The 12,807-nt window shown below is 37.6% G+C and overlaps 1 protein-coding gene across 1 annotated transcript in view; it reads left to right on the forward strand.

Moving 5' to 3' along the window:
- LOC121504886 (interleukin-13 receptor subunit alpha-1-like) overlaps positions 1-12,807 on the forward strand; it is a 34,930-nt gene that overhangs the window by 13,542 nt on the left and 8,581 nt on the right. Inside the window, exons 3-8 of the mRNA XM_041779972.1 lie at positions 990-1,155; positions 1,249-1,348; positions 5,264-5,430; positions 5,546-5,676; positions 7,557-7,701; positions 10,273-10,372. Coding sequence (XP_041635906.1) covers positions 990-1,155; positions 1,249-1,348; positions 5,264-5,430; positions 5,546-5,676; positions 7,557-7,701; positions 10,273-10,372 — 809 coding nt within the window. The remainder of the gene's footprint in view (positions 1-989; positions 1,156-1,248; positions 1,349-5,263; positions 5,431-5,545; positions 5,677-7,556; positions 7,702-10,272; positions 10,373-12,807) is intronic.

The raw sequence follows: 12,807 nt of genomic DNA on the forward strand, positions 1-12,807 counted from the left end.
CTCTACTTAAACAATAAAGGAATTAACCTCATTTTTTATTTTTTAATAAATGTATTTAAATCGTGAAAAAAAGAAAATATTAAAAGAAAAAAAGACATTTTCTCATTTAAAAATAAAATGGAAAACCGGAAAATTGATCCGTTTTCTTGTTTTTTTTTTCTTCCATTTCCTTTACAAAAATGGAAAAAAAGGAAAAAAAATATATATATAGATATATATATCTATATATGTAGATATATATATAGTTATATCTCTATATATATCTTAAAAAGGGGTCCATATTTAGTTCTTTTCATTACTTGTTTTCTTGTCTTAATGACATACTTGAGGAAATTTTAGGCATTTTAGCATATTTATTAGTAGAGTTGTTCTGATTCTGATACCAGTGTTGGAAATACATGCAATACTGCTTAAAATACAGGTACTGGTATTGGTGAGTACAGGTGTTTATGCACCAACCCCATACCTTTTCTCTGAGTTGCTTGGATTGTTCTTTTGTCTTGATGGTGTAATGGTAGCCTGGCATACTGGACCTTTTAGACACAGGTGTCTTTACTGTGTTACTGTTGTGCTGTTCCATTGATGTTAAAAATGCTCAGTGAATTTGTTTTTATCTATTATAATCCATGTTTGATCATTTATTGCTGCTAGCTTGAATGCTAACTGCTTTAATGTTTTCTGTTTGTGAGGGAACGTCAGCCAATGGCAGGCTGTTCTGTTATCATGGCATGCTGCCTGGATAGAGCATAACGGAGAGCGAGATAGATCCTGTGATGCAGCTCCCTGTCTCTTAATATTTAGCACTCAGAGTAATCAGCAGGACAAGCAGCTTTGAGGTTCATAGAGAGGCTGTGCATTGTGGTTCTATATATTGAGCCATGTTCTGAGTTCAGCCGATACCCCACACTCTGGTATAAGAATCATTAGTGGGAAGGAAATAATGGTATTGCTCTATCTCTGCTCATCAATGCACTTGTTGTTTTTCCCAGTCTGTGGCAGGTACAAAGTTGACACATTTCACAGACATTTGCCTAACAGAAGAGCCGGATTCTGATAGCTGGACGTACAGCGTTTGGACAGATGGAAGCCAGACCTGCAACAGTTCCAATGAGAGCACACGAGTCAACAAAACATTCACAAACCACAAACCGAGAGGTAAGAGAGAGCAGAAAATATAAAGGAACAGTCATCCTGTGGTCTTACTTGATTCTTTAGTGTATGTGACCCTTTTGTTTCTGCACTGTACAGCCAAAGTGGTGAAGGACTTCAAATGCATCATTAGCGGCAATGAGTCAGAATGCTCCTGGATCCCAGTGAATCCCTCTCTGACCCTCAAGCTCTCCTACAGGTGAGAATCACATCCAGAATAAATGGGACACCACATGTCTCCAAATCTGTATTGCAGAGTTTCAGCGATGGTTGGTAAAATACCAGATTTCAATAATAATAATAACTTTATTTATATAGCACTTTTAAAAACAGGTGGTTACGAAGTGCTTTACACACAGCAAGAGCAAAAACTCAGGGAAAAATAACCATCAACAATCAGAGCAGAATAGGAGCTCTGTAAAATCAAACAGGAAGGGAAGAACATAATGTGGACATATAACAAGGAAAAATAACAAAAATGAAAATGACACAAGTAGATCTTGAATGAGAGTTACAATTGAAGATTATAAAATCTAAAATATAATGGAGTCAGTGAAAAATAATGATTCCTATGATAATATTCTGAAAGATATGGTAGGATGTGGGAGGAGGAGAAAGCTAAATACATATATTCAAACAAACAACCAAACAGATACATGAAGATAATGACGATAATGACAACATCACATCAGTGGGGATAAAAACGAAGATAAGATTCAAGACAGAAATGTAGTAGAAATGAGAACAGATAAGTACAATTTAGGTAGGTAAAGTAAAGTGATGATAAACAGGATTTCAATAAATACTCCTGTGATCTATCTAGAGCGGTGGTTCTCAACGTGGAGGATTTGAGACACTCAGGGGGGGTCACCAAATGCCTTAAAAAATAAAATTTTTTTTAAGTGATTCCAAACTGTTTACTTTACTCATTCTTATGAAAATATGTGCAAAAAAGTAGTGAAATATAAAATAAACGTGGTTATTTGGTGAGATTTATCCTGAAATCAAAGCAATTTTTTGAAAAATCTATAAAAGCTAAGCTTGTGCACAGAATTGACTGGGACCCTCCCCAGCTGTGATTTATTGATAGCATCAGTGCATGCTTGTTAGATCAGTAGCATTGGTGCTAGCTATGATTGGGTTCTCATGTTGAAAGAACTTTTTTGCCACTTTTTAACCACTTTTCCTACCTAATTTTGCAACTGTTATTTGCCACTTTTCATCAATTTTACACAATTTGGACCATTTCTTTTGGTCTTTTTACCTACTTTTGCCACACAACACCAACTTTGCCAAATGTTATCCTGTTTTTATCACTTTTCCCATCAATTTTTGCCAGTTTTAATACATTTTTTGCCACGTTAAATCAATTTTTGTCCAATTTAAACCCTTCCCACCACTTTTTTCTGCCTGTTTTTGCCACTTCTAAACCAATTCTTGCCACTTTCTGCCTATCGCCCACTGTTGCCACTATTAACCCCTTTTAGCTCACTGTTGCCCATTTTAACCACATTTTGCTATTTTTTATGCCCATTTTTTCCAGTTTTACCTATTTCTGCCAATATCTGCCTTTTTCTGCCCCAGTTAACTCATATTTGCCAGCTTGAACCACTTTTTCCCACTTTTGAATCCTATATCAGCAAATTTTCCATTCATTTTTGCTACTTTAAACCCATTTCTGCCACATTTTAATCCCCTTTTACCACTTTTAATGCCTTTTTTCTGCTTTAACCAGTTTTTACCATTGTTTGTTTATGTTTTGCCACTTCTGCTACTTTTAAAATTGGATTTCACAATTTATGCAATTTAAACCCATTTATCAATTTTAAACCCATTTTAATTCTGTTTTTTAGAAAAGGGATTTACATTTTTAAGTTTGCTTTCCACTGCTTTCCACATTATTAAGCAAGTGACATTTTTCTCTTATTTTCCTAAATATCAATGCAAATGACAGAGTATTTTTCAAGGCATCAGCTGTTAGAGCATAATTCAGATGTTTTTGAACAAACTTCATAACCAAATCCTGACAACCATTATTTTTTTTTTTAAATAAAACCTCAAAATGCACTGTTCCACATTATTAAGCACGACAGAGTTTTAAAACATTTTATAGGTTGTAAAGAACTGAAAGTGGTCAGTTTTTTAATTGACAGCATTTGGGGGTCATATTTACTGAAAGCAAAGCTATTTCAATCAAAAACATCTTAACAGGCCAAGTTCCATGTTAACATAGGAGCCCTTCTTTGATATCACCTTCACTATTCTTACATCCATTGAACTTGTGAGTTTTTGGAGAGTTTCTGCTTGAATTTCTTTGCAGGATGCCAGAATATCCTCCCATAGCTGCTGTTTTGATGTGAACTGCCTCCACCCTCATAGATCTTTAGCTTGAGGATGCTCCAAAGGTTCTCAGTAGGGTTGAGGTCAGGGGAGGATGGGGGCCACACCATGAGTTTCTCTCCTTTTATGCCCATAGCAGCCAATGACAGAGGTATTCTTTGCAGCATGAGATGGAGCATTGTCATGCTTGAAGATAATTTTACTACAGAAGGCACTGCTCTTCTTTTTGTACCATGGAAGAAAGTGGTCAGTCAAAAACTCTATATACGTAGCCGAGGTCATTTTCACACCTTCAGGGACCCTAAAGGGGCCTACCAGCTCTATCCTCATGAATCCGGCCCAAAACAGGACTCTGCCCCCTCCTTGCTGACGTCCTGGCCTTTTTGGGACATGGTGGCCATCCACCAACCATCCACTACTCTTCCATCTGGACCATCCAGGGTTGCACAGCACTCATCAGTCAACAAAACTGTTTGAAAATGAGTCTTCACATATTTCTGGGCCCACTGCATCCATTTCTGCTTGTGATCACTGGTCAGGGGTGGCTGAATAGTAGGTTTATGCATAACTGCAAGCCTCTGGAGGATCCTACACCTTGAGGTTGGTGGGACTCCAGAGGCACCAGTAGCTTCAAATACCTGTCTGCTACTTTGTAATGGCATTTTAGCAGCTGCTCTCTTAATCTGATGTATTTGTATCTGCAGTGTGCAGTGTGCTTATCTGTGCTCTGAATCAGCCACAAATTCCTTCACAGTATGATGATCACGATTAATTTTTCCTGAAATGTCGAATGTTTTCATTCCTTGTCCAAGGCATTGCACTATTTGACACTTCTCGGCAGCAGAGATCCTTTTTCTTTCCTATATTGCTGAAACCTGTGGCCTGCTTAATAATGTGGAACTTGTGGAAAAGTGCATTTTGAGGTTTTTATTTAAAAAAAAATAAAAGTTATCATTATGAAGTTTGTTCAAAAACATTTAAATTATGCTCTATCGGCTGATGACTTGAAAAATACTCTGACTGTTATTTGCATTGATATTTTGGAAAATAAGAGAAAAATGTCATTTGCTTAATAATGTGAAAAGCGATATATACTTTTGGTTGGGCCATAGAAAGCTCTCCCCTTTTTCCCCCCTTACGGACGGCCTTGTCTGTACATGACTATTCTTGAATGTGCATGGCTGTTCAACCACCTTGGTATAGTGGGGAGGCCTTTGTGGTCTTTAATGACCTGGGGAGATGATGTCCTAGAAATTTGAGTGATTAATGATGTGCATCCAGTGTCACAGGTGGTGGTTTTCTTATATAGTGAAGCAGATTCTAATGATATGTCTTCAATAAATACGCTCTTCCAAAGTGCAGAGTTTTCCAGTTCTTGAGGTTAGTTTCCTTGGTGATAGCTAGGGCTATCGGGGATACTTTGATGGATAAGAGGCTGAGGTTATTATTGGACGTGTCTCCTTGTAAATAATGATCAAAATCCATGTCATTGAATGTGTGGAGACCTATGAATATCTTTACTGACTCCAAACTGACCTGTAAGTGGAATTTTGAGGCAGTCTGTAAAAAGCCACATGAATGATAAGACTCTGCTTTCATGGTTAAGCTTTCTCTTTCATGGTTTGGCATGTCTTTTGAGACATAAACACCCTTAACCAAGTGCTAAAGTGTGCTTATGAGAGCATCTAGTGGTGGCAGGTGGAATTACACCATCTGTTCTTGCAGCACAACAAAACTACTACTAACTTCCTGAATGCCTTTTCTCTCCTCACAGGCTTTGTGGACGTTTTGAGGAACGTTTGAAAGGTTTAAAAAAATGCACCCATTTTAACAGCAGTGGAACGAGGATGGGCTGTCGTTTGAAAGTTGATGCTACAGAGAATGACATCTGTGTCCTGGTGGAGACAGATGCTGGAATGAGCACCTTTAAAGCAGCACTACGTAGGTGTTATCTTCATGAATTTTACGAGTCAACACCTTTCATTTTACCTTAATCTTGATTTTCATGATTTGCTTTCATGTGTTGGTAAACATATGTTGTATTCTTCTTCCTCAGAGATTCCTTCACCACCAATGAGCATCAGAGAAGAGGAAAATGAACTCATCCTGACATGGAAACATCCAGGGATTGGGAAAGATTGTGAATGGAAATATGAAGTCTGCTACAAACGCTGCAACAAAGCTAGGGTGAGCTGTCTGATGGAGCCGTCAGCTCTGATTGTTCTCCTGCTTTTATGAAAAGAGGTGTTGTATGGCAGCTGAGAGGTTAATTCACAAATAATAGATTGCAGATGCTGCTTTGGTTATTCTTAAAGCATATTGTCCTGCTGATATTCCAGTGTAGACACATCCTTAAAATGAAGCAGCCTGGAGCAGTCTATTATTTGTCTGGGAGGTGTCAGGACTCTTTCTTCTCTTTCATCTGAGAGATCTGCACTCAAAGTCTGACAAAGGTTATTCTTATCCAGAATGTTGTTGTTGGGTTGTTGGGTCCAGACTCAACAGATCCAAGATACCAAGCCAGATAAACGACTCTCATTCCTGTCCTGCGTAATAGTTACAGGCCTTATCCTTACATTAGTGATGTTTAGTTCACAAACAAGCCTAAGAGCCAGTTCTTTTGTATGAAGGGTGGGAACTGTTCTCTATTTGTGAGCCGATACCCCCATTTTTGTTGCTGTTAAATTGAGCAGTAGTCATAAAAACAGTCACATTCAGGCAGTTATTTTTTTATCCCAAAGGGCTGTTCAGTATTTGGAGTCTGCCTGGACCACACATACATTTACAAACAACAGGAAACAGGAAACATAAATAATCGGTACCAAAACCAAGATGCTAACTGGCAAATTTGCCCCCTCATGTGGCCCCTTTGGGAATGACATGCCAGGGTCAGGCAAAGATTAAAATAAAATTTTAAAAGGAACCCTGCATGATCAGACCAGTCCATCTTGTTGGATAGATATTTGTATGTCTCAAATGTATACTGAACTAAAAAAACTCACTAAATATCCCAGATATCTGCAGTTTGAGTAACTTTGTGCTCATTAACTCACCAGGAGGCTGCCATGTTTTGGTCCGTGTGACGTCACAGTGCCTTTGCTGTTGCTATTAACTGTTTTTCAGAAAATTTTTCTGCTTGCAGCTGTTGCTGCTGTAACAGCTTTCATTGCAGACACGAGTTTACTGCGTGTTGTTTTTGTCTCCCTGCTGTCAAAGCTCTGTCATTCCTCCTAGTTCCTCTCTTAGTTTTACCTCAATAAAACTCCCTGCAAATGATTGGATTCAGTGTATAGTGGAAGTTTGGGGAACAACTTTCTTAAACAGACGCATTTAGCTCGTGGTCTATCTGGTTCATCAGGAAAAGGATTTCAAACATATTCTGCAGATATGGACGTAAATATTTGCTACAAGAAGACAAGTATGGCCCTGCATTTATCGTTTTGCTGTCTAGATAGACAGGTAACCGCTCGTGGTGCAAATAAAAAATAGAAGAGACACTGGACTCTTGAAGAGTGGGATTTTCCAGACTGAGGATCAAATCAATGGACTTTTTCCTGTGTTTGTTCATATTAGTGCCAAACTTAAACATGTCTAGAACTACGTAGCTAAAATATTTTGATTGCTCATAGGTGATAGGGACTGATTTTATTGTCCATGCACAAAAATTACTTAAAGGAAAATTAAAAAAGGTTGTGAACTGGTGGACTCAGGGGGGTAATCTTCCCCCCTGCCCCAACTTTTTTTGAATTTTTTGCAGGAATCAAAATAAGTGTTCATGTATGTGTTTTAAAGATTTATCAGTTCATTAGATATCTTGTCTCTGTGCTGAATATGGTTGGGTTGAAAAGGATTTGCAAATTGCTGTCTCTGTTTTTATTCACATTTTACATTGCTCCAACTTTTTCGGAATTGGAGTTTTTAACTTTCAGTTGCTGAAAGTGAATTAAGGTTGTATTCCATCTTTATATTAATATCTGTGTTAATCATTGGTCATTAAATTCATGCAGCTACATCTGTATGGGCTAGCTTTCCTCATCATGTGTTTTTGTGTTCTTGCTGCTTTTTAGGAGTGTGAGAGCTACAACATCAATAAGGAGCGGTCAATAAAGATGCCGTATGATGAAAGCTGCCGGTATGAGTTCCAGTCCAGCGTTAAGACTGGTGACAACTGCAAGAGAATATCCAGCGACTTAAGTGAAGTTGTCATTTACGGTAACAGTCAATTTTACTTTGACTGATTTCTCAGACCTGGCCATTAAAGACATTAAAGTTTGAGTATTTTAAAGTGTTATTTGATTTCATAATTAAAAAAATGAACATAGTATAAGATGTTAGAACATTGACAAGATTATTGGTGTAACTTTTATTGTAGTCATTTTTCAAAGAGTACCTTTATTTGTGTATTCATGTGTATTATATTCATCTATTTGCACAGGATAAGTGTTACCAAGGAACCTCTGGTGATTTGTAGTCATCGCACAGGATGTGTGTGTTTTTAATCCTGTACAAATTGACCATTTCTGTAATTTATGGAGTAAAAATTCCACAGCAAACTAGAACCAACTATATTTTAGCACACACAGAGGTCAACAGGTAATTCTAATCCTGTGCAAATCAACATCTCTATAGTTAAGGGTGGTTATTATGTTTTTTTACAGTCCATGCAGCTTTTTCTGCTCCTTTTTATGATCAAAAAATAACAAACTATATCGAAGATTGTTAACAACATTGAGATAGATGGAGGTTATAAATAGTGCTTGAATTGCCTCCCTGGGGAAATATAAAGTGTTATGAATTTGAATTCTCTTTATGTTAATTTCAGCTTATGAAAAAATTGATTCATTTATTTCAACTCTGCTGCCCACCGCTGCTCTCCTCATATGTACAGCCCCTCTGCTCCACTTCCTACAGTTTCTCTTTGGACGCTCCTGATCTTAGATTGTACATTTTTATGCATAAAATAATATATGATTTGAAATGTGTCTCTCTACATTCACTGGTTAGCAGCTGATCTGTACAAGGGGGGTTGTAGTGGATGTGTAATGATCCTAAATTTATAGAGCGCAGACATCAACAGCATCGCCTGCATAGAAACTCTTGAAAGTAACAGGAGAGGATTATATTTAAAATTAGACATCTGCCTTTCTTATACATCAGCAGGAAAAGTGCTTGTCTTTCTCTGTCTTCCTTTGACTGATCAGTTGCAGATTTGCAAAGGTGACCTATGTAAACTTAATATATAGTGGAAGAATTAGGGGAGATTGTTCACTAGTTTATCAGTCATGGGCAGCTGCTACAGATCAAAAAATAGTAAAAATTTAGAGAGAGACTGAGAAAACGTTTCTGGAAACTCTGGTATAGGACATATGCAGGAAATGTGACCTGCAGAACAAAATGTGCACAACATTGCATTTTTTGCATGAATTTTAGAAACCGTGCATTTTCATTCCTACAGCCATGCACCCTCCTTATATTTTCCTTCAGAAATGTCTGTAAGTTTTAGTATGTTTTCGTGCTTTTCCCATGCAAATGCACCAAAACTAAACACTCAGGAGGTAATTCACAAGTCATCATAGGTCCACAGGTAATACTAGCCCCATACAAATAGTGCTTTAGTTGAAGTAATCTCATATGATCATAGATATTCAAATTGTCCTTATTCATTTGTGTGCATTAATCCTTTAAAATTCAAACGTCAGGAATTTCTCCTGGCAAAAACAAATGTAACAGGCTAGCAGCACTGAAGGGCCCTAGCACCTTGGTGCACATTAAAAAAGTAAGCACATACTATATGAAGATTAACATCATGACTGCTGAGTTATTAAGAAAATGATTTTTGGCACAGTGCCAAGAATTGTCATCTAACTTTGGCGGCTAATGACCGTTACGCCCTGTGGTGAAAACTCCTGCAGACCACAAGCTAAGATGCCACACTTGTGTTTTTTGAAGCAAAACCATCCTTGAGTCAAGTAGATCAACCTCCTCGGACAAGTTCGATCAGATGCGAGAACTGTAAATTGACCGAAAACAGGCCAAAATTAGACACATTTGCTTTATGATCTCACTTCCTGTACATATTTTTAAAAGATAGTATATAGTTTTTTGTTCGTCTGGACTTGATACATATGTGTGCCAGTTTTCATGCCCATTGCCAAAAGTTTGTCGAGGGGCCACCCAAAAGGATGTTTGGGGCCTCTGTGGGGCCATTTTTTAAGTGAGATTGATGGAACCACCAGAATACAAACTTTCTCACCAAGTCCTAATAAGCTACCAAATTTGGTGAGTTTGGGAGCATGATTATGCTCCCAAAAAAAGGCATTTGTTGTGACAGAAAAAAAATCGTACAGATACAACAGGGTTTTAGACTGGTTGGTGCTCGAGCCCTAATAATTCTGTTTTAATAGCAGCTTACTAAGGTCTGTAAGATATCAAACACAGACACAACTTGATTTCATCATCGCTAAAGCAAAATATTTCCACATTAAAGATCTATGGATATTCTTAAAAGCTATCTGTGCTCAGACTGCTTTCATTAACTTTCATTTTTTTACAGTTTGAATGTTTTATTTACATTCTTGGTAAATTAGATATATTTTGTAGATGTTATCATCATCTGCCACGCATTTTTATAAATTCCTGAGTCTAAGTCATTATGAATTGATTCATGCTTAAACAGGCTGAGATTTTTGCTTGAAAAGGTAGAACCAAACTCATTTTTTTGTGTTATGAAACTTCTGACATGAGCAAAAAGCTTGAAATTGAACTGTTTTTCTTTCGTCACAGACCAAAAGAAGCTTCCTGATGTGACGCTGACTGTGGTTGCCATCGTCATCCCTATCATTCTGTCTGTCTGCGTCTTTCTGTCCTGCTACTGCTTCAGGAGGTAAGGTCAAAAGGCAAAGCAGTTTGTGGTTTGAGGGAAAAAAGCCACTATCACGATTTATTCTGAAGCTATTTCAGGCCTTTCTGTGGTTTTTCAGACATTTGTCTGGTTACAGCAGCTGTCTTAATCCAAAACGGTACATTGCTTCCAGGAGTTGGGTCTAAATGTCTTCTCACTGCAAATGAACTGCACCAGAGTCTGAGTAAAAGTGGACTTGGACTCATCTTTTCAAGCAGTCTTGGTCTGGTTGTTTGATCCACACCAGAGTTCTGGGGCAGCTTTCACAAGAGTTTTTTTTATAGTGCAATGTTACCCAATTGCTTCATACCATATTTTGCAATCTTATTTTGAAATTTGACCACAGCGTCTGCAGCAATGTAAGATTACTCCAACAATGAGCCGTGTTAAAAATGATTGCAGGCCTTCAATCACACTAGCAGAGAACAAAGGTTATGATTGTGAGTCATGTCTGTCCGGACATGTTATCCTTTCCCATGAAGACTTAATGTTATCAAATGACCTGACAATGTCACAGACAATGAAACAGGCTCTGAGCACTGCTATTAATATTCACCTTGTTGTTGACTCACTGAATCTCATGAGAGCAGGTAGGATTGTTTCCTCCTTCAGGCCTAGGTATCTGGGTGTGCTGAGTGGAGCTACAGTCAAGAGAAATCTGTTATCATGAATGAATGTTCCTTTAGAGGTTGTGAACTTTTGCAAGGCATGATTCATGGTACAAAAAACAAAAACATCAGGCAGAAAGTGGCTGGCAGTTAACCCATTAAAGCCTGAAAACATCCAACATCCAAACTGAAAAAATCCAAATTTCCATAAAATTTATATATGTCTTTTTTGTATCTCATTTGATACATTAGGTGTTTTTTGTAACTGATAACCCACCTGAGGGCATTTTTTATAATTTTTCAGATTGTATTCAGAAGTTTTTTTTGTAATTTATGATCATATTTATTAGATGGAGGTGTAATAATAGTATGTATCCAATATGATACAACAGGCTTTTAAGGGGTTAATGACAGTAGAAAGCATCTTTCTCTCCAAATCAAAGTTTCATCCATCAGCCCATCTGGTTAATTTTTAAGAGTTTGATCAATTGCTGAACAAAATCTTTATGCAAACTGAGTGTTTGTAGATCAGAGGTTTCAAGTTTCCCCAGGCTGCTTCTGTGCAAGCTTCATACCTGAACATGTTTGCTGCAGAACTGGTTATGGCATGCCTGTGCAAACAAGCTCTGATTGAAGAGGAGTGCTGCTGTTTTAGAAACCAGACCTATTTTTACATACTTCAGGCTCTGAATAAAGTGGGTGGTAGAGGCCTGCATGGGACTCTTATTAACCCCACTTCTGCTGAATTTCTGACCGTTACCGCCCACTCCTGCAGCGCAGGTCATTCAATCCTGCCCAGATTCGGACAATCCATATAAAATATTCAGAATAAGACACACTGCATTTAATTTAATTTAAGCAATATAAATGTTTTCACTGAAACACCATCTTGACAAGTGATGTTTTTCACTATATGAATAGAAAAGAAAACTAGGCTACTCATCATGTGTAACAATTCCACAAAGAACCACAGTCTGATTTAACTTCTGGTTATGACTTAGTGATAGCAAAGTCACGTATTTACTGACCTTATTTACACATCTTTTGTTTATAAGTCATACAGATGTGGAATAAATTTCTTGCTCTCTGAAAGTTTGCGTGCCATAAAAACTGCAGAGCACTCCCATCACCTCTCTCAGACAGTAGGCTAATTCTTACTGTATCTACAGTTCAGTTAAATTCAGTTTGCTTTATTGGCATGGTTACCCTCATCAGTTTCATCCTCAGAGCAATGTACAATTTATAATAGTAACAGCAGAAAAAAAATATTACAGTTAAGAAAAAAAATTGCTTAACTTTAAACTATGGTTAAAAATAAATCTATAAATGCATTTTCAGGAAATATGCATAAAGTCCATTTCATGGTGGTGGTGATTGAGGTTCTTCTTTAGTCACAACTGCTCACATAATGTGCTGCAACATTTGCACAGTGTTGCACTTCTACCAGCAGATATGGAAGCTTCTGTTTATGCGGGTGAATTGTTTTTGTTTGCTGGTAAAAAGTCTGATGCTGTTGCATAAAGGACAGGTGGTTAGAAAGTGCAGCTCTGTTTCCACCTCCTGTTGGCTGCAGTGGGTGCGCAGTCTTTCCTCATTAGGGATCCAGCTTTATCTGTGGCGTCCTGTCAAGATGGCGAGGTTGTGTTCACTGAGTCTGTGCATGGTCAAACATTTCCTCAGCTGTGGATCAGTCAAAGTCCTTAAGTATTCTGTAGCTGCATATTCCCTATTAAGGGACAAATGGCATCCAGTTTGCTGTGTTTTTGGTCGAATCTTGTCAATAACTTAATTTTTTTTCTTTTTTTTTAT

The sequence above is a fragment of the Cheilinus undulatus genome, linkage group 22, assembly GCF_018320785.1.
Source record: "Cheilinus undulatus linkage group 22, ASM1832078v1, whole genome shotgun sequence".
In the NCBI taxonomy this organism is placed as follows: Eukaryota; Metazoa; Chordata; class Actinopteri; order Labriformes; family Labridae; genus Cheilinus; species Cheilinus undulatus.